The sequence below is a fragment of the Battus philenor genome, unplaced genomic scaffold (genome assembly GCF_028537555.1).
Source record: "Battus philenor isolate CCGP_79_NKW_IND1 unplaced genomic scaffold, ilBatPhil1.0.hap1 SCAF_4, whole genome shotgun sequence".
Lineage (NCBI taxonomy): Eukaryota > Metazoa > Arthropoda > Insecta > Lepidoptera > Papilionidae > Battus > Battus philenor.
In genome coordinates, this window is record NW_027181704.1 from 11,034,739 (window position 1) to 11,056,541 (window position 21,803).

General features: G+C 31.8%; 2 protein-coding genes across 2 annotated transcripts; one reads left to right on the forward strand and one right to left on the reverse strand.

The window, feature by feature from the left end:
- Positions 1–1,231, reverse strand: LOC137928875 (uncharacterized). Its single transcript, XM_068771878.1, has 2 exons — positions 1,161–1,231; positions 1–775 (listed from the first exon to the last, which is right to left on the reverse strand). Exons 1-2 carry the CDS (start codon positions 1,191–1,193, stop codon positions 155–157), a joined length of 654 nt encoding a protein of 217 aa, XP_068627979.1. The 5' UTR covers positions 1,194–1,231; the 3' UTR covers positions 1–154.
- A 7,829-nt stretch (positions 1,232–9,060) lies between these two features.
- On the forward strand, positions 9,061–20,026 carry LOC137928744 (small ribosomal subunit protein mS39). The gene is made up of 15 exons (XM_068771699.1): positions 9,061–9,203; positions 9,304–9,486; positions 9,893–10,121; positions 10,941–11,164; positions 12,054–12,150; positions 12,224–12,385; positions 12,953–13,127; positions 13,972–14,102; positions 14,366–14,484; positions 14,558–14,642; positions 15,679–15,820; positions 16,977–17,085; positions 17,652–17,850; positions 18,799–18,980; positions 19,899–20,026. The coding sequence occupies exons 1-15, from the start codon at positions 9,178–9,180 to the stop codon at positions 19,978–19,980; spliced, it is 2,145 nt and encodes a 714-aa protein (XP_068627800.1). The 5' UTR covers positions 9,061–9,177; the 3' UTR covers positions 19,981–20,026.
- Positions 20,027–21,803: the final 1,777 nt, after the last annotated feature.

The window sequence follows — 21,803 nt, forward strand, 5'->3', positions numbered from 1 at the left end:
TCAAATACTCATTACATTTATTTATAACTTATTGTTGACAAAATACATTTGCAGAATCAAAAAAACCATCGCGTATTAGCTAGTTATATTATTAGTATTGGTATAGTTAATTGAGAAAAGAAAAATTATATTAAAATAAAACCAATTACGAGCATTATCCCGAATTATTGCAAGTGTAAGATGTGGTACACATTCTAGCGATAGGACTGAAGACGGAGGTAGACGGGCACGTGTATTGGTACTGACTGAAGCTGCCGTTGTTGTTCAACACACACATGAAGTACGTCTTGCAATTTGCGTCTTGGGGATTGGCATATCTGCCAGAAGCAGTACACGTGAATGGGCAAACATAGTTTACCTCGCAAAGTGTTGTGTTAGGATTGTATAACGTACCATTGGGACAGGTGTAAACTGTTTGAGTAAAAGTGCCGTTGATTTGAACACATTCGATATAAGAAGTACAGTCAGTTACACTTGGGTCGGCTACATATCCATCAGCGGTGCACACAGCCGGAGGCGCAGGGGTGGTGGTGGTGGAACCTGGAGCGGTAACGTTACACACGAAGTTGCTTGACGCTGTGCATCTCTTGGAGGCAGGATTGAAGACGGATGTTGTTGGGCACACGTAGTTGTAGGCGACAAAAGTGTTCGTATTAGGAACTAATACGCAAAGGGTGTAGTTCTTGCACGTGGTATCGGCAGGGTCCGCAAAACGACCAGCTCCTGTCGCTGTGCAGTTGACTGCACCGTGCGCCTGATATGCGATCGACAGCACCTAAAAGGATATTTTTCTTTATTTTAAAAAACACAGTAATTAATTTCGTTGTCAAAATCACTGCGTTTTGAATAATAGATTTAAATATAAAATAAAATTTTGAAAAACGGTCTAGTATTTATCCGAATCTATTGTAATATTTCTTATATATTCGACGAGGGGTTTATTTTTAATAAAAAAGAATAACTATTACGAGTTAAACTTTAAAATAAAGGCGAGCTTTTCCTTTTTCCATAAAAAACCATTGTATTCTTCTTCAATCATCGTTAAAAAAATATAAACTGAGTGGATTGGATTAGTTACTACATTTTTAAAGAGAATAAAAATAATTTAAAATGGCATTAAAGTACTACAAACGCCTTTTATTCATTATTTTAATACTTACAACGAATAACGCAATGCCAAATCGATTGTCCATTTTCTCTCAAGAGAATTACTCTCTTGCGGAAGGAATCGTCTCAATAAACATACGTAACAACCAACCGACTTTTTATACTAGAAGATGCGATAAAATACATTACATCAATTAAGATAATCTTCCTTCGTATTTGCAGAATTAATACTTAGCCATTATACATGAGTATATGTAAACTTATAAACAGCTCTCTGTTGCCAATTCTACTGCACTAGGACGTAAAAACAACATCAACAAGCGAAAAATGAATTTAGTTCTTATTTTGAATTTATTTATTTTTCATTATGTGAATCCAGTTTTTGTTTTTAATTCTCTAAATTAAAAAAAAATCAAATTTACAATAGACATCACTAATAAATCAAAATCAATCAATCAATGGGCGGGCCACTTCAGTTGTGCAAGCGACGGCTGTTATGGCTGAAAGGTTCTCCATAGGCAACCACTAGCCCGTATATTGGGCATCATAAAGCCCCATATTAACACTAAACCTACCGACAATTCTTGTATATCTATTCCCCCCGCTTGCGGTCAAATTGACCGATAATAAAAAAGTTTCATTTATTTCATTATTCAATGCAGATAATGGTTGATTTGTTGCTAAATGTGTATAAAATAAAGAATTTCATAAAGTTTCGTCCATTTTATTTTATATTATTTTTAAATTCTTTATAAAAAAAAAACAAATAAAATTAAGTGAGCCGGCGACATAGCTAAAGTCGCAGGTATCACTGGGTACCGAGGCCTGTGCCTTGCAGTGGCGTCTATCGGCTCACATGATTATGATGATCAATAATCACCTGTAGCAATCTATTTAGATGGTTGATATCCTTGGAGGATACATTTTTCCTGTGATCCCATATTTTTGCAGGCCCAATATACTATACTTCGTTTTATGGTCAGGTAAACAAATTTTTGTAACTTTTTTCATAAATACAACAAGTATATTGATAAAAAATTTGATTAAAGTATAAGAATTAGAGAACATTTTTTACTTCACAGTGCAGCCTTTTGTGATGAGACCATATAAGAATTAAACGTTATAGTAGTTGTAACAGATTATTTCATTGAGGTATTACGCGTATCCACGTACTTACATAATTGAAGAATTTTGCATTCAGTAAATTACTTTTTAAGAGAACGACGTTATTAAATTGTAAAGATAAAACAAATAAAAAAGATTAAACAAATAATTCTCCTTGCTTAGAGGCCCACTGTAAATAACACAGCACCATCTACGAGTATTCCTGCTGAAATGCAATTTTAATCATGTATTTATTTATTCTAAGATCTTTCACTGCTTACATTTCCACAATTGTTATATATTATATAAACATTAATAGGTACACAACGCCAAATACGAAGATGGTATTATTTCAAATTAAATTACGAGAGCAGACTCATAACAAAAAAAACAAATAGTATCGGGCAGTGTTTCCCAACAAGGGGCCCACGCAGGAAGCAATTTGATTGTTAAGGGGAGCAATTCGAAAGTGGATTATATGTAAGTATGTTTTTGATTAACAATTTACGATAGTTATATATCGAATTAAGTATATAGCATACATAACAAAGTATAAAGTAAACTACAGTTTATTATATTCTTTGCACTGTATGATATAGAACATATCGTGTAGATGTTGGAGGTAATATATAAATAAGGAACCCTTGACCAATCGTTTATTGAATTTTGATTATTGTTTGGATTGTTTTTTTTTAGTTTTTACGAAGACATAGTCAAGTTCTTGTCAGTTGCTGAATGCGGGCAGTGTAAACAGGTCATCTTGGAGATCTTTGGGGGAGGTCTATGCCTTGCAGTGGATGCATTAGTTGATATGATAATAATGATTGCGGATACCGATACGATTATTTATTTATTTATATAGCAAAAAAAGAAAGTTCGCGATCTGTGATATGACACCTAAAGACGAGAGATTGTCTGAGAAAAATTTAGTAAAATAAACAGTACATAGTCAATATATAGGTTGACTAGTTATAAGTATAAAAGCCTTAAAAGGGTGAATGTATCTACATTTGTCAGGGGAAAAGTTTTATACCTTTTTCTAATCATTCTTTATAAAGTGATAACTCTAAGATATGTTAAATTATTTATTTATTTTTTTTAATGTAATGCAACTGGCCAGTAACAGAATGTGAAGGGATAGGTAGTAAACAGGCAATAATATTAGTATGTAGTATTCAAAATTTTCAAAAAAACATTTTCTTACGTATTATAATTACATTATTTATTATTTCTGAAACCATTGATTTTTAGATAGAATGTGACTTACATTAATTAACCGCAAATGAAATATACATTTACCCCTTTCAATTTGCTTTTGCACCTATAACAATCAAGCTGTACATAGAAAAACTTTTATAAGTGTATAACAATAATGAGGTGTGTAAGAAAAATAGCGGTATCTTGTGCCCTAGAAATAAAAACACGTTTCATATATATTTCTCTAGTCTCTCAAATTTTTGTAGACGGCCTTGTACGTATTTATCAAATAAAAATTTAAAAAATAATTTTTTTAGTACATTTCAAGTGATTTAAAGAAATTATTCTAACTACTGTATTAAACACTATTGTAAAATGATTATATAAATTAACAACAGGGTTTATTGAGAGCTCTACTAAAATCAGTTTGCGTTTGGAACCTCCAAAATCTTTATTTTAAGTTTAAGGATGTCATAATTTTATACAGCTTTCGAATAAAATTCTTGCAATCTTCTCTTGATGTATACTTTTAGCCATAGTTATGATTAAAGGGAAAAATCATTCACATTTCATATGAAAATTTGAGACAGACATAGTTTTTAAAAGTTCATTTAAGTTTAATTATAATACATAAGTGCCATTAAGTTTGTATACTATTTGAAATTCTAGATAAATTTTTAAAATCCTCTAATTCGACGAATGGAATGTTCCTATCAAAAATTTCATGTCTATCTTATGGTTCCAGAGATTTAGCAAGAATCTCTTATATCTTTTTAACCAATTTTTTAAGATAAATAGATTTTAAAGAAACATTTACGAAAGCCATTAAAATTTAATCTCCTTGAAATTACAACCATAACATTGTTTTCATGTAGGCTATGACGAAATCGGTTAAAAAAATAAGTCATATGTTTTTACATATATCTGTTCTATCATATAAAAGGAATGTTTTGCGAGATGAGTTAAACATTGCTACAGAGCAACTAAAGCCAGAATCATACATGAGCAATCACATCTTATCTTAAGCTAATATAGTGAGGTTCTACGTCGACAGATGACTTTTATGTTAGTAATAAAATGATAATAGTAGAATAATACCGATTATGCCGCGATCCATTTTACGATGGATTTATTTAATCTATGTATTGGTCGTTTACAAGGATGCTAATGACAACAAGTATTATTTTTACATAGTTTACTGTAAACAACAACTGCTGTAAAAAAAACATAATACAAGGTTACCTCCATAGCACTTTTTACTGACTAAAAAAATCAACAAACTTAATATTCTGTTCGTAAAAAAAACTATTCAACATTACTAAAAACCAATACCGAAATAATGTTGAAAAGTTATTTTTATATTATTGTTTAATTACGTTTTTGTACAAGAAAAATGTCTAACATTTCAGCAGTAGGAAGTCTATTGCTGGACATCGATCTCTTCCATAGATTTCCGATATAATCGGTTGTAAGCGGCCAGCATCCAGTTTGATCCAAGACCTTAGCAAGCTGACCACGATTACACCCACATTATACATCCTTCGCTGCGTCTGCGGGTCCTTGGACTCCACATCAGAACCTGTAGGCCCTAGCGGCCATTTATTCTGCGCGCTATACATCCTGCCAACTGCTACTTCAACTTGCCAATCCGAAGAAAAAATTATAAATTATGTAATACATTCTAGGTCTATAGTCTAGGGCCACATTAAATTGTCCTACTTCGATTATGTGTAATTAGCTAGAATTTTCTCGGAGATGTTTGAATGCGTCGTGCATTTCAATAAAACAAAAAGAAATACAAAGGACAAACTGCTCGAACAAAGGGGCTTTTGATCTCCATTTTTTATTGAAATTCGTAGATTATATATCTTCCTAAGAGGTATGAGAAAGCCTATAGAATATAGAATATTATAAAGTGATGTTGATAAGAGTTTTGGCGGATTTTAGGAATCGTATAACCACACACTAAAACTGAAATGGAGGTGGGCGGGACACGTAGCAAGGCTGACAGACGAGAGATGGCCAAAAAGAGTGACACTATGGAAAGGTCCTTGAGGAAAACATAAAAGGGGAAGACAGCTTACTAGATGGGCAGACGATATTATCAAAACTGCAGGTCCAAGCAGGAGACAATCAGCACAAGACAGAGAAATCTAGGCTTCTTTGATGAACGCCTTCACCCGCGGAGGGGTACTTGTAGATTAAAGATACAAGCTAATAAATAAGAAATACATAACTTTGTAAGTTTTCTTTGTACAAGAAATTAAAGGCTTTATTATTATTAATATTATTATTAACTTTTTAAACATCATCATAGCTAGTCAAAAATAATTACTCTATTGATATCGATATTTCACATTATTTTCAATCCCAACCCTAGAACTCGTATCCCTTTCTAACAGGGTTTCAGTGCTCTTCTGTCTTAGAACTCGTCGGAGATACGAAAACATTTCAAAATTATTAGTAGTTTTACTTTATTATTTCAAAAATTCAAATATACAATATTAAAAAAGTTTTTGATAACCTATATACTATCCTTAATATTTTTAAATTCAAGGCCTGCTATATGTAATATAAAATAAATCGGTGAATATGACGCGAACATGTTTATTAGCTTTTCTCTGGGTGAGTTCATTGTAATTTTGCATTTCTTTATACATTTTCAAATTTAATATTTATGTTTTATTATCTTCATTTTATCAACTATAAAAAACTGGATTGGCAATTTGTAATAAAAAAGTATATATTTCAAGTCAAAGAATCACTTTAATTTTATTGGTAATCTTTGATTTTTTTTCCTATTTCTATTATATAAAAACTATGTCGCCCAAAATTTATACAAAAATATAGTTTACTGTGTATTAAGGTTATTTGTGTTTTCGTGACTATGCCAAAAAAAAAATAACGATATTGGACCTTAATGTTTTATATGTATTAGAACATTACGGTAATTAATGCTCGCATACACATAACGCATAGTTATTATTTTTTTGTTAGCATTATTTCCGTGTGTACATACCATTTACAATGCATGTTATCTACCAGAAACACTTAAGAAAGCTGTTAAGTCTAAAAACTACAAAAGATTATTCTTAGTATTCTCGTGGGCATATGCCCACGAGAATACTAAGAATTTGAAAGAAGGAAAATAATTTAAATAATTACCGAAAATTCTCTTGCCGATCTAGTCTAATCAATCTTTCATTAAAAATTTTAACATATCAACGAAGAAAGACGAATTTGATTGCTCCTACAATTAAAAAATATAATTTTAAATATCCTAAAATATACTTTCTATTGCTAATCTTATCTGATTACTATTCAATTAAACAAAACTGCATTAGAGTACGAGTATTCCCTAATGTGGCCTTTGAATTTAGTCAATGACAGTTTCTGTCACAATTCATTGATGCGCAATACCTTTTAGAAAGACACCATAGCTAGTAGTGCTACCGAAACCGCTGTACTGCGTCTTAGGAAAGCGTGACGAAGTGGGAGCTTAAGAAAAAAGAGCAGGAGCGCCGCCAGCACATACGTTGACAGTAGGCTGGCGCAAATGGCCGATACTGCCCCCTTCCGTCGCGCCGCGCGATTTACCTAATGCTAAAAATACTCAAGATATCTAAAATACCCTACCGTTTGGAGAAAAGGCATGGTTTTGAGGGATTCCAGCCCACTAAAACTCCTCCCGGTGATTGTCCTCTGCGCTTGAAAAAGACCCTAATAACTTCATTCGAAACTTGCCATAGTTCATATAACGCTTTGCTATTTTGGACAACCCGCCCCAGAGTTTGCATTATTGACGCTACTACAAAACCCTCATACGATCATTCGATACCACGTCGATCCGTCGTCCACTTGAGAGTCGATGTAGCTAGCGTGACCGAATTCACACTAGTTTCTAAATTTACTGGCCCTAACTTAAATGCCCGTGTCTCCAATAATAACATATAAAAATTAAGGAGATGAACGGTAATACTTAAAAGCTTATTTGAACTTTTACTGTCTATAGCGGTTTTCACGCACTATTTTTTCTCACGTTTACCGGATTACAAAACAGATAATTAAGTTGCTTACATAAATATTTATTATTAAATCCATTTAATTTTATTTTCAGATTTTAGGGAAGAACGTGATCCGTGCTGAAGAATGCATATCTCGCGGAAGATTCCCTAACCAGTTAGAAAAATGTCGCGGTTACACAATGTGTATTAGCGGCCCTACCGGGTTCACGGAATACAAACTAACTTGCCCAGATACATTTATATATAGTCATATAGAAAATCTTTGTACGAATGCAACAAGTTACAAGTGTTACCCAGAGTTCAAATGCACTGCTGTAGGTAATTTTGAATCTGATAATAAAGATAATTGTACGGCATACATTGCTTGCATTGAAGGTATCAATGGTATGTTAGATGCTAGGTGGATCGCTTGTCCCCCTGGCACACTGTTTAGTCCAAATGAAAAAAGCTGTATTAATGAAACTTCTTTTGATTGTAATAAAAATTCCAATTCGCCGAATGTACTCTCCGTAGTATTTGAACGTAAACCAAATTTATCAGGGAATTTCTCTTTTAATAAATCATCTTCTTTAAAATCAAAATTTGTATTTGTATTGTATTTACTTATGTTAGTCTTAATAATAAAATAAAATTTCAGTAATGTTGTTAATGTTTGTTTTCATTTTCTCTCATAATTTATCTTCCCGCAAACCTGAAATAATTTCTAAATTACAGCGAATTTCTCTCATTTTGAAAAAAAAGTTTATGTTCCTATGAGTTTGGCATGTCTTTTAAAGACAAGAACACTGTCAAAATTAAGATAGAAAATAAAACTAATTTATCTATTATTTTATTTATTGGTAATGGTAGAAAAAGATATGTTTAAGTATTATGATGAAGACAATGAAGATTTTTAAAACTAACCACTATAAAATAAAATAAAAACAGTCACTTAAATGATTCTATCATTTAATTCTTAAAATTGGCGGCAACTTAAACATTACGTTTCAGCATTATTGTGGCTTAAACAAGTGAAAATTTTCATAATATCATTTTTCAAGATATCCGTTGAGTCTCAGTCAGCAAATAAATCATTCACTATGCGTTAGCGACTTTGTGCGCAAGTAACGGGTGTGTTTTTCCTTTAGGAGAATTGCCTACAAAAATTAGGCAATAAAGAAGCATCTTTTCCTTTAAAAGATTATCGCCTCGTTTTTGGTCGGTCAAGTTATTACGCCACAATTGTGCTCGAATATAGAACAACAGTAACAGCAGAATTGTACACGAGAATATAATTGCCCGTTGTTTTGTAGAAAGTTCGAGAACAAAGTACGTAACAGTCTGTTCTCGGGACATCACGTCAGCGTCCTAGACCAAACAAACAACCAGTATCTAACTAAGTATGGCAAATGTGGAATTGTTGGATCACTTATCCCGATCAGTCCCGATTTTGCATTAAGCGACTTTCATTCATTTAAAAATTAAATTAAAAGAAAACGTAAAACCTCCGTGGTGACCCCCACGTAACGGGTAATTCAAAGATGTTATTTTTTTATTCAAGGAATAATTTTTTTACTACATTTTTTTATATATTTGATACACTGTGTAACATTTTTGACATTACGAATTGTCAAATTGTGATGTCGGTTTTGTGTTGATAATAATGTATTTTAGGTTATAAAGGTTATAATCATAGCTTATATATATAACCTCATAACAGAAATTACAAAGATTTTAGAAGATATAAAGGACACGATTTCCTTCGATGTATTCACAAATAGTTTTACCAAGGTAAATAAAATAGTTTAGTAAACTTCCTATAGAACCATAAGATATAAATAAATAAATAAAGACTAAATTTTAGACTATACATTTAAACTTTACATTTTAGGCAATGGGCGCGAGCAGCTTGTTTATGTCGTTATGTAGCAACCATAGAAGGCCAAAAAGCCGCCCAAAATACTACATCAAGTGACGGCATTTCACCTCCAGTGCGTATTCCCAGAGGACCTACAGATATTCTGCAAGCTTTAGCTGCCACAGTTGGACCCGATCCCACAGCAGCACATTACAAGTAAGGCATTTTTTGTAAATTTTACGCTTTCAATGTTATTACTATATACCTATATTATTATTAAATATATTAATATGTGAGATACAATGACCTTAAAGAATTAATAGGAATAGGTGAGTTTAATATTATTAAAAAGTATTAAATTATGACCTACTTTTGTTTTACAAAATGTTACTTTTCTTCTTCCAATATATTGATATCTTTTAATTAATTTACAAAATATAAAGGTCACAATAACTGACAAGTGTGGCATAGGGTGTCTACCCACACAGAGGAAGATGCTGGGGGAGACCTGTGTCTAGCAGAGGATATCCTATGACTATGATAATAATGTAACCTAACAATTGTAAAAATCAGCTATTAATTTATTGTTAAAAAAAATAGTAAAAAAATAATTTACTTTCAGATATCATGATGATCCATTTCTAATCCCTCTCTCAAACTTTTTGAAACGGTCATATGCATTAGCAGCTGAAGCTGGTAGAAAGGCTGCAACTTGGGTGAGAGACGAACATGCTGAACTATTCACAACACGAGAGTGGGATCCCCCAGGCAAGAAGAAAACTCCACATTTCAATGCAGATCCACGAATAGATGCATTGGCTCCTAAACCCATTTACAATGATGAAAGTAAGGTAATGCCAAAAAAAAATATTCATTTACAATAACAACTAGCTAATAGTATCAACAAGTAGAACTCTTTGAAAAATTAATTGTTGTTACATACAAAACTTTGGTCTGTAAGCCTAATTTTATGTTCTAACTTTTCATCAGTGCTAAAGTTTTAATTATCATTACATTAATATACTTATGGTTGATATATGTAACATTAATATACTTATGGTTATTTTTACTTTCCTATTATATTTGTCACATTACCTTTGAAAACTCTTATATGACATTTTAAGTAAGTATTTATTCATCTTCATACGATCTTAGTCATACTTATTTACATTATTACCAAAACCTCTTTATCATTTCAATTTAATCCCAAAAATAAATTGTTTGGTACCATAAATCCTATGCCCAGACATTGGTCTGCACATGGATTGAAACATGTTTGTCTGAGTTACTTTGGTAAAAGACTGCTATCTTAACCTGTTGGTTAAATAGCTTTTTATGTATTGTCATAGGTTAAGTTTGACTTATATTTATCATTTTATGAACTCAAATGTTAAGAACCTCAAGTTTCACCAATTTTAAAAATGTAATTAATTATTAATCAATAATTCAATAAAAAGTACTCAACTGACTATCACAGTCACAAAGCTGTTACTTCAGTAATATATGTTGATCATAGGTAATGGGATTATAGAGATCAAATATTGCTCGTCAATTCCTCTCTTCAAACTATAAGTTCCTTTAAATAGATTTGATTCTTCTACACAATAGTACAAAATTAAAAATATAAATGATGTATTATCTTAATATGTACTATTTTAACTATAATACAGGTAACGGAAGAAGATTTCAAATATACTCTGCAAAATGCATTGCTAGAAGATGCAATAAAAGTATTTGAACTACTCGGAGGAGTAAAAGCTTTAAGTGAAGAATTAAAAATTGAATTTCTTCAATTGCTTTGTTTTTATAATGAGAAAGAGCCTGCATCAACAGAGTGGTTAGAAGAAAGATGGTTTGCCGCAAATACACGCGAACGCCAAATTGCCACTTGGAGGTAAGTTTTATTATGTCTTCACATTAGTGTATAATTTATTTTCCACAGTAGTATTGTACGAATTAAATTTTTAAAATTATTGTAAATGTTGGGAACCCTTATGTTATCATCATTTCAGCCGCTAGACATCCACTATTGAACACAGCCCTCCCTCTGGGATTTCTAATAGGAATGGTATGGCCTGCATCCAGCTTTTACTAACAACCTTAACATGGTTGTCTGTCCACCTTGTAAGAGGACATCCTTCATGACTTACATACTTTAATTTATTAAATTTCATTGAATGAAAAACTTTGACATCATGTTCAATAAAAATAAATATTTTGTTATCTCAAAAATTATGTTGAAAACTTTAAAAATAATGCATTTTTAAACAGACATAAATCTCTCAAATAATTTGAAGTTTGTATACTGCACTCATAAACTATTATGAAAAGATATGGTTTATGAAGAGTAAGGGAGGCAACCCAAATGTGGTTAGAATACAAGTGATTTTCATAACAATGAAGTTTATTAATGCACAGAAAAAATGTAATTTATTATCAACACAAATAAATTGCCCATAACAGTAAAATAAAACGACTTGTATATAACAGCAATAGCTGTGTGAAGAATAAATAATCAGGAGTTAGTGCCCCATAAAGCATTTCTTACTTAACCAATGTCTGATATAGACATGAATATCAGTGACTAGCTTCTAAAGATAGAAGATATGTCCTGATCAAAATATATTTGGTTCATTTATATTGTTTCTGTTTCCAACATTGTGTGATAAATTAAATACTACAAATTCTTTTCTATTGCTACATGCTTATTAGTTACATATTAAATATTGCCAACAACAAATATATAGTGTTATAATATTTTAATTATGCATATGAACTTCTAGGTTGGATGGATTAGCAAACAAGATTTTTATTTCGATGGAACCAAAAACCCCTGAAGCTTATTGTGCAATGATACAAGGAATGGCAAAATATTATCAAGTAAATTATTTTTCTATATTTTATATTTATTTAATAGATTATTGTGAGGTCCTATAAAATTTCATTATTTTAGGCTGAAAGAGCATATGCGTTAACTCAAGAGGCAATTGAAAAAGGAATACCACTCTCTACTAGTGTGTTCAACTCACTGTTAAGTTGTATTGGCTTTCTAAAAGAGGGAACAACTTTAAGGATAGCGGCGCTCAAAGACTTACTGAATCAAATGAATGAGCAGGTAATATTTAAATTAACTTAATTAAATTAGTTTGTTAAAGTTTTGACATAAATACTTCATATACTATTAAAAACTTTTTGCCTTCACTAAATTTTACACTAAATGTTCACTAAAATGTTCAGTTTTCTTTTAATGAAAGACACCTTGTCTTTCATAAAAAGAAAAGTGAAATTGGTATAATAAAACTTAAAAACGTTTTCTGCAATCAATAAAAAAGAGGGTATTATTTGTGAGTACACAAAAAATGAATTTGTTTTTATAGAATAGCAGTAATTTAACCTAGGTTTAAAATTTATCTTTTATAATTACTGTGTTATAAAATATTAAATAGATTATACAGTCTAATTAATCTACCGAAATTTTTAAGAATAAAATAATTTTTTTATCACAGTTAATTCAAATGCACTTAACCGACCGGATCAAAAAATCACTTTTTTAAAATAAAAGTTTAATTCTAAATTTTATTTTTACATTTTATGTATATTATATCCTTGTTAAGTAGTCTATAATATTAATAAAATTAAATAGTGTATTAAGTTGTACTTAATAGATTTTAATTAACAACAGGGTTTGTCTCCCAACAATGAGACCCTAACGTCATGTCTTCGATCAATATCAGCGTGGGGCGGTGGTAGAATGCTGGAACAAATTGCATTGCAAGTCTTAGCAGAGTTTAAACAAATAGGAATACATCCCGGCTTATCTGCTTATTATTATTTACTTTGCCTGTTTTGCAAAGAGCGTAAGTATTATTGATTTATAATATTTATTTTTATACATTTCACCTTTTCACAGCTTCTTTAGCAAAAAAAACATTATAAATATTGAAGTTTTAAACTCAAAAGTATCCACGACAATACTAAACGTAATTATACAACGCTTCCAAAAAAACCTGGAGAAAGCCTATTTACATCTATTTCATTTCCTTGGCTTATGTGAATGTGTTGTATTATTTAAATTTGAACATTCCAATATTTAATATCAACTATAGGTATACTAAGCCAATCTTTTATTATATATTATTTAAGTCTTAAGTATTGGTAGCCCAACAATAGAGGACTGAGACTTGCGATGGCAGTCACGGGTTTGATTCCCAGGAGAGAATGTTATAAAATTCACAATTTATACATTAATTATATGGGATTTCCACTGCTCACAAACAAGTTTCCGGAAGGCAGAAGCGTCCTCTGTCTACCACAATACCACACTGCAATCTACAACCCTCCTGCCATGCGTGACAATTATTGTATATCCCCTCATAGATATCTTTATGGAAGCCTATACACAGTGAGCATTACAGTGAGCGTCTATGGGTTGAATTGAAGAGGATGTCATAGGTTTTCTTTATTTAAAAAACATTAATTAAGCCCCAGATGAGTGCAAGTTTAATTAATTAATTACCCTCCCTTAGTATAAATTAATTCTAATACTACTACTAAATAAGAGGTTTCTTATGATTTATCTATGAAATTGAAATTTGTTATTACTATAATCCACTTATTATTAAAATAGAATAATTTTTCCTTATAAAAATTAAAGACTTTTTTGAAATGAATTATGTTACAAAGCTTCTTAATCTATTACAGGTGGCCCCCAAATAGATATTTTATCGACGATTCTGAATGATTTGGAAAACAGAGAAAAGTTGGAGCCTCAAGATGCTATGGATACCAAATTCTTTATTACTGCTATGGGTGTTTGTAGTGATCACTTGCAGGTAATTACTTAATAAATTATAATTTGTTTTTTATTATTTCTGATTTGAGTCATAAGTATAATATTAATTTTATTGAAGTTCTCTATCAATAAATAAGAAAATAAAATTTATCAATATATTAACCATATTTGGTCCATTATACTGGTCTAAATATGATAAAAATCTGAATAATAATGAGTCATAAAAATTATATAAATATTCTATTGAGTAAATTTTGTATTCTTTTATAATAATTCGTACAAAATTTTATTAAATTTTAATAGGACGTCGGTCTAGCAGAAAGATTACACAAGCTTTTAATGAAGGATGACAATTATAAGTTAGTTGGTGATGCCTACAAAGAAAGTATTTATTACAGACATTACATAACCGTTAACTGCAGGTAAATTATTTATTTTGTCTAAACTGTGACATACGCTATGTTAATAACTATCTAACTAAATGTCATATTTCAGATATGCTCCGTTTGAGAAGACAATTGAACTTTTAGACTCGCTAGTGCCAAATGTTTATGTTCCAGAACCGTCTGTTATAGAAGAGGTAACGGTTGTAAAAGACCATACATATTAATTGGAGTCATTTTTTTTCGGGAACGGTGTAAAGGTGCTGTGACTAATGAAAATAAACCTTTTTGACTGTTTATTTCTCCGACTATGGTGCTCTTTTGAAAAGATACTCAAAAGTGTTTCAACTAAAATAACACGTACTTATCCGCTAGCCGGGCGCGACGGTTGTTTATAATGAGAATTCTTTTTGGGTAAAACTGTTTTGTTTAGAATTCATTATTGTATGTTTTCAACCTAAACTAATCTAATGATTCTGATTGCGTGCTACACTCTTTGACAATATATCTTTCTCTTGTTAAAACGAGATCGCATCTCTTTAGTTCGAAATTTTTATCTTTCATTACAAATTGTATATTGCTATGAATTTTTTTATACCCAAAAGTTAAAGCTTAGCTAAAAGAAGGCATTTCGAGAAAGATTTAATTACAAATTTATCTTCTTCTTCTTGAAGTGCCTCTCCAACTAGTGGGGGTTGGCTATCAGCTTCCTGCTCTCTTCCTTATTTTTAGTTCTGCGTAATAGCTCAGCAGCGCTGGCGATTCCGGTCCACTCTCTAATGTTACGAAGCCACGACTTCTTTCTCCTACCAACCTTCCTTTTACCAGCGACCTTTCCCATCATGATAAGTTGAAGGAGATTGTATCGTTGGTGTCGAAGAACGTGTCCCAAGTAAGCGATTTTCCTTCGTTTTACTGTGAGCATTAGTACGCGTATATGGCAGATTCGTTTCAGAACTTCGACGTTGGTCACCTTCTGAGTCCAGCTTATGGACAGCATGCGTCTATATGTCCACATTTCGAAAGCCTCTATTACAAATTTATAGTAATTGAATATTATCGGACGATTTTTTGCTTGCGTCCTGCTAACGAAATGTACCGTGTAAAGTACACTGCAATTAATTATTCGTCTTTTTAGAGTAGGTAATGAATCTGACGATCTATGAATAATTATGAAAATGAATTACTATTTGTTGACATATTTGCTTAAATTAAATGATTTCACATTAACAGATTATCAGAACGCTTGAAGTGGGCGGAGCCGGCGACCGGTTGGCGCAGATGTGGTCTCAGCTGATTGTGTTCGGACAGGCGCATCGCATCAAGTTGGTCGAAAGGCTGCTGGATGCGTTCTGCAATTGCTACCAATACCAAGGTACACACAAGAACGTGTCCTGACATAGTGCTGAAAACCATTTAGCTGACTGACATTAAAGCGGCAACAGCCATTTAACGGATACTTTTTAAATGTATAGAAAATAATTATTAGGTTAGGTTATTTTACTATTCTAATTTATTTTAATAAAATATTACTATTCCTTTATAAAATGTCGTCAAGGTGTAACTTCAGTTTTGTGGCATAAATAGCACTTGGATCTGGAGTCTGTTACAAAACCTTGTAACAGTTTCTATACATCAAAATTAATTCCTATTTTCCTTTGTCACGCCGTAATTCAGGAAAAATTTTACCGATTTCATTCATGTTTTTATAATACTTTGTAGACGGTACTTATGGAAATGGAAAAAAAGAAAATTGTACAGTAACATTAAAATATTAAAAAATATAATGATGTCGCTGCACATTTTAGAGTTTGCTATCAACCTAGCCCGTTTGGCAGTTCACATACTGCAAATTCATATTTTTTTTCTTTTATTGGAATGTCCGTCTTACACATATTACAAAGTTAGGTAGTATTTCAAAGTTAAGATTGGCAATTGAAAGAACCTTAGAGAATAGAAACATATTTAGGATTTTAGAGAAGGTATATATATATATATATATATGTAAATATATATATATATATATATGTAAATATATATATATATATATGTAAATATATATATATATATATGTATACACACATACATAGGATAAGTTATGCGCCATAATTTAGAATCTTATAAAATAGTGACAGACGCAAATAAAAATAGTGATAAATACAAGAAATAAAAATAAATCGCCTTAAATTTCATCTTAAAAAAGTTAAAAGGTCTGAGTGTAAGCATACATAATAAAGTTCTACAAGATATCTCAGACTTTCCTTCACTTTTAAATTTGAAATGAAAAGTAAAAGTTGATTAGAATTAAAGATTGATATTATAATGTAAACACCAAAAATTGCTAAAGATGAGTTTTTGGCCAGCTCTTCTCAGCAGATCAGTGTTCTGAGCCGATGATCGCTTACTACTTATGTTGAAATAATAAACTATAAAAGCGCATGTAAATACCTACTCGAATAAAGATATTTTAAATTTAAATATAAAATGTACATAAAATATGTATGTTGTAACTTTGTTATGTATGTATGCAGATGAAGAAGTGAAATCTAAGATAAGGCTTGCCGCCGCCGATGTACTCAGGTTTGGGCAGTTGAATGAAGAAAAAGAAGAAGGTGGAAAACGAAGATCGCCTTTGCAGAAGTACGTAATAAACTTGAAGTTTATTGATAGCATCTTATTGTTTTTTGCACTGAATGGATGACCATTGGAGCCTTAAGTTTCTGGAGTAGAGACCGCATACTGGCAAGCGGAGCGTAGAGCGCCTGCCCACCAGTTGGAAATCGCTGGATGCAGGCAGTTTCCAATCAGTCCTGTTGGAAGTGGATTTTCTCTGGCTTAAAAGATGATGATCATATTAAGCTGGTTAAGTAACGAGACGAAAATGTACATGTATATAAGAGTGCCATACATAGTGTAAATCACTTAACTATGTTCTCCGTACGAGTTTGTAAATAATATGCATCTAATCTTAAAGAGTGATATTTAAATAAAGATGCGTTTACATTGTGAAAATATATCTATCTTCGACTACTGTGTATACATTGCGAACGCATTCTTTTGATAATTTTTAACAGCTAACCCGAAGGCCTCCTTTCACTTTCCGCTAGAGCTCACTTTATAATTTTAATAAGACACGTTAGTTAACAGCTGTTATCTGTGATATCGAATAATTTTAAATGATAAAGTTAATGTTGACCTACTTCCAGGTTATCGGCAACAGCGATCTCGAACATAATAGAGCTATGTTCAGACGTGACAGACAAAGACGATCCCTGTTGGGAACAAGTGGGTCTAGCTCTGAACAAATTGCGCATGGAGCAAGCAGCCGGAGTGCCTGCGAGGCCTGAAATACTGGTGCAGGCCGCGAAAAAAGCAGCCGCAGTCGGCAAACCTGGCATTGCCGCTGTAAGTGTTCTTTAAGACTATGCTGTCTTCATTCCAGCCATAAGTCGTCCACTTCTAAACACACAGATTCTCTACAGATTTCCAATAGGATTGATACGTAGTGGTCGACCTGTCCATCTTATGAGCGGACGTCTTTGTTTTTCATGTTTTTACTAAGGAACGCGATTTTTATTAAGAAAAACAAAGAAATTTATTAGGAAAATACTTTTACCATACAATGAAAGAAGATGTCAATCTAAAGTAAAAGATAAAATTGTATTAAGGATTATCATCGGTTAGTCACATTATTACTTAGTATTGCAAATATACGCTTCATTTATTTATTTATTTATTGTGTTAGACTGCATCAAACCACTAACGCTTGACAGCATGAAGTCTGTCAATACATTTCATGATCGTTATCATTTCAGCTGTAGGACGCCCACTTCTGGACATTGGATTCTTTCGCTGATTTCCAATAGCACCTCTGCCAATCTGATAGCAATCTACCTGCATATGTCTTCCGATGACCTTAACAACACAATCTGTCTACCTTGTGTCTATCTCCTCATATCTGATATCCAGTCACATAATATTAATGCATTGTTAAAACCAGAAAATACATAATTTATCATTTGCACGGCACAGTCGCATTCTAATGCTCTTATGTAGGTTGTTCGTGTTCTTCGCCATAATTTCGATATGAATTCTAACGAACCCGAGATTTGGCGTGATTCAGCAACAAAGAGATTGGGACGGATTTTTTTTTATAAACGAAGAACAAGATGGTGATGATAATTTTATTCAATCCGGTAAAATAAATAATGTAAAAGCTTGAAAGAATAAAGAGGACCAAGCAAAACGTTCTTAGCGCTCTGTCACTGCAAAACTGAACTTTGACTATAATATCAATGGAGAAGCAACATTTCTTAATGACTAAAATAGAGTGATTTCTTTTTGTTATCATAGATGGCGGTGACGTACTTAACCGATTGCGGATTCGAGGAAGCGTTATCAGCTGGCGAGCAGACGCTGAGCGTGATGTTGAATCGGCCTGAAGAGGAGGTTCGAGCCTTGCTGCAAGAGGACAGGAGCAAGCTGGCCACCGCTCTGCACCCATCTGCCCTCGTTGTCGCGGAAGCGTACCTTGCGTTAGTAGTTACCCTATTCCTATCCAAATAAATTCCTATAGATGCATCTCAAATATCTGCCAGTGTAATAATCTATATGGGGCCGTTCGTAAAATACGTCACCTGAAATAACACTAATAATTCTCTAAAAAAAAAAGTTATACAAGAGTCCTACGATACACAGTAAGCTGGTAGTGGCGGAGAGCTGGTCTAAGCCTCCACCATCAGAATATGTCACCTTCAAGTCGTCATGTATGAGTCATTATAAAAAAGTGACAATCGATAAAATGTAAAATAGCAACAAAATTAAAATAAATTAATAAATTCCTAAGATATTAAAGATATTACTAATTTTCTTATTGTTCGATTCTCCAAGGGTTTCTTAAATATTCTGTAACATTTATAATCGGCATTAATGTATCTTAACGGTGTTCGTCGCATTTTCTTGGACTCTTGTGTCCACTTTTATCACAGAAAGCGTACACTCCTCACGAAAGTCCAATATTGTAATACACAAATTTAGGTATTATTATTTTATTTAAACAAGCGGTGTCATTTTTAAAAAGCTGAAAAGGTTACATTTATTCGTCTTTTATTATCCTAGAAAAACAATATAAACAAAAAAGTACCCTTTCAAAAATACGAATAAATTCATAGTCAATTTGTATGCACCGATTGTTAACCTACTGAAGCTTGACAAGAGCTAACATCATCGTTTGTAAAATAAGCTTCTAAAGCAGCATTAAAAGGATCATTTCAAATTTGATAAGGTAAGTCTTGTTGGTGAAGGGGAACGCCGATCCGACGCAAGGATCTCCTTATTCCTAATACATACGTTGCTGAAGTTCTGTAAAAGCAATTAACTGCACACCAAGTCACAATTTTGCGAGTTTCATACATTGTACTTTGTACTGTGTTAACCCTTATTTCTTGTTCCAGAGCAAAAACGGGATCACAAATTCAAGATTCGGAAACATCGAGTTCGGAGAGTGACAGCGATGAATTTTCGGACGACGATTAGAATATTAAATGTATAAGTTACAATAATAAAGTAGAATAAAATTAACTTATAAACACATCACTTGTCTTTTCATTGTCAAAATATATGTGAAGTATTTAAGAAAGTATTCACACCCTTTTTTATTAAAACTGAAATAGATTAAATATAATTTTTGTAAACATTGTCAACTTTATTCTTCAGTTAGTATTACTACTATAAACAAAATAGTTACCTTTTTATAATATTTTTCTGTTTGCACTATAATTAATATGAAATGTTGACAAATATTGTATAATGTGTAATTTTGCATATAGAAACACCATATGTATTCCATTATTACTTTTTCCAAAAAAAACTTAAAAGGAAATAAACCTTTAGTTGCTATTTTTACATTAAAATATAAGAACATATGTTTGTTAAAAATGCATGTTAAATAATACTAATATTAAAGTAGCAATACATAAAAAAGAAAGTATTTTTAATAAAAAAAGAATGTATCTGCCTGCTGCATAATTAATAAATTATTAAAGTCAATTTTTTCCAAATTTTCATCTCTTGGTATAATAAACAGTGCAGCACGTCTGATAAAAATAATTATTATTTAAAACAACATAATACATAATAAAAATAAATATCTTTTTTAAAATACTACAGTCTACATAAAATATGTGCGTAACATAGAAACACTTTTCTTACTAACTACATTTTTCTCTTTACTCTCTTCTTCTATTTCTCCTGCCTACTCATTATCTCAATTCCAGTTTGTAGCCAGTACACAAAAAAATACTTCCCTCCTCGAGCAATAGTCTACTTAAATCTTCCTCCCATAGTACTTTACTCATTCTTTCTACAAAATACAATCTATTCTTCTTTAGAACGCGCCGATGAGGAATCTTTGCGCATTCAAAGGGAAGTTTTGACAGCAGTTGCTTGTCAACTTTCTCACGATAAATGGATTTTTATAATTATTATGTTTATGTGAATAGTAAATATTGATATTTTTACGTACATCGTATTGTACTGATATACCATTAGTTAGTAATAGTCTTTTTTTCATTTTTAACCATAGTCATAATTTTATTTCTCATTTAGATTTTTCTTTTTTTTCACTTCTATGAAAATTATTTATTTTACCTTTTTTCTATCTTTATCTTCACATATCTTACAAAAAAACATTAAAGTTGCAAAATCAGACAGAGTAGCAACAATAAATATTAACTCTGTCAAAATAGTAGAAAACGTTACTCTAAGTAAATGTTTGGACATATTGTAGCAAACAGTAAATTGAGGCTGTTTCTCACAACTGTGTTAACGTAAATAAATGAACACTCGTCATTCTTATAAAAAAAATTAGGATTTTTAAAGGTCTTTTTTATTAAAGCTATTAATAAAATAAATCTATGAAACCTAAATATTTCCATGGCAATCCCCTCGTCTCGCCACGTGCATACATATGGATCGGTTTCGGAAGCACTTTAATACGAACAACGTCAACATTTATCAGTTTAAGAATTACAATAGTCGCTTAACTCTCAAAGTTACTTTCCTACAAGAAACTACGAAGAAGTTGAAGCACCTTTTACAAAAGGAAACTAAAAGGCATCTGTTCCTAAAGACTTTATATTTCGCGTTAATTAAATAATAATTAAGAACCATCAAATCCTTAATTTAATTTTTATTAAATTTTATTTGCACATACGTATCGCGTACAAATAGAATCTAAGCGGCTCAACTCCATGGAGAGTTCTCGCAAGGCACAGAATAGCTCAGCGACTTCCACGTCAGGTAATTGTAATTAATACATTATCGTAAAGGATTTTAGTTCAATCACCTTCAATGTTCAG

Bases quoted from the DNA above. Each gene is read 5' to 3' on its own strand.
- LOC137928875 (XM_068771878.1), bottom strand. From the start codon at position 1,193: ATGGACAATCGATTTGGCATTGCGTTATTCGTT. The intron at 776-1,160 runs GTAAGTATTAAA...ATATCCTTTTAG, and splicing joins TTGGCATTGCGTTATTCGTT to GTGCTGTCGATCGCATATCA.
- LOC137928744 (XM_068771699.1), top strand. From the start codon at position 9,178: ATGTATTCACAAATAGTTTTACCAAG. The intron at 10,122-10,940 runs GTAATGCCAAAA...ACTATAATACAG, and splicing joins TTTACAATGATGAAAGTAAG to GTAACGGAAGAAGATTTCAA. The intron at 12,151-12,223 runs GTAAATTATTTT...TCATTATTTTAG, and splicing joins GAATGGCAAAATATTATCAA to GCTGAAAGAGCATATGCGTT.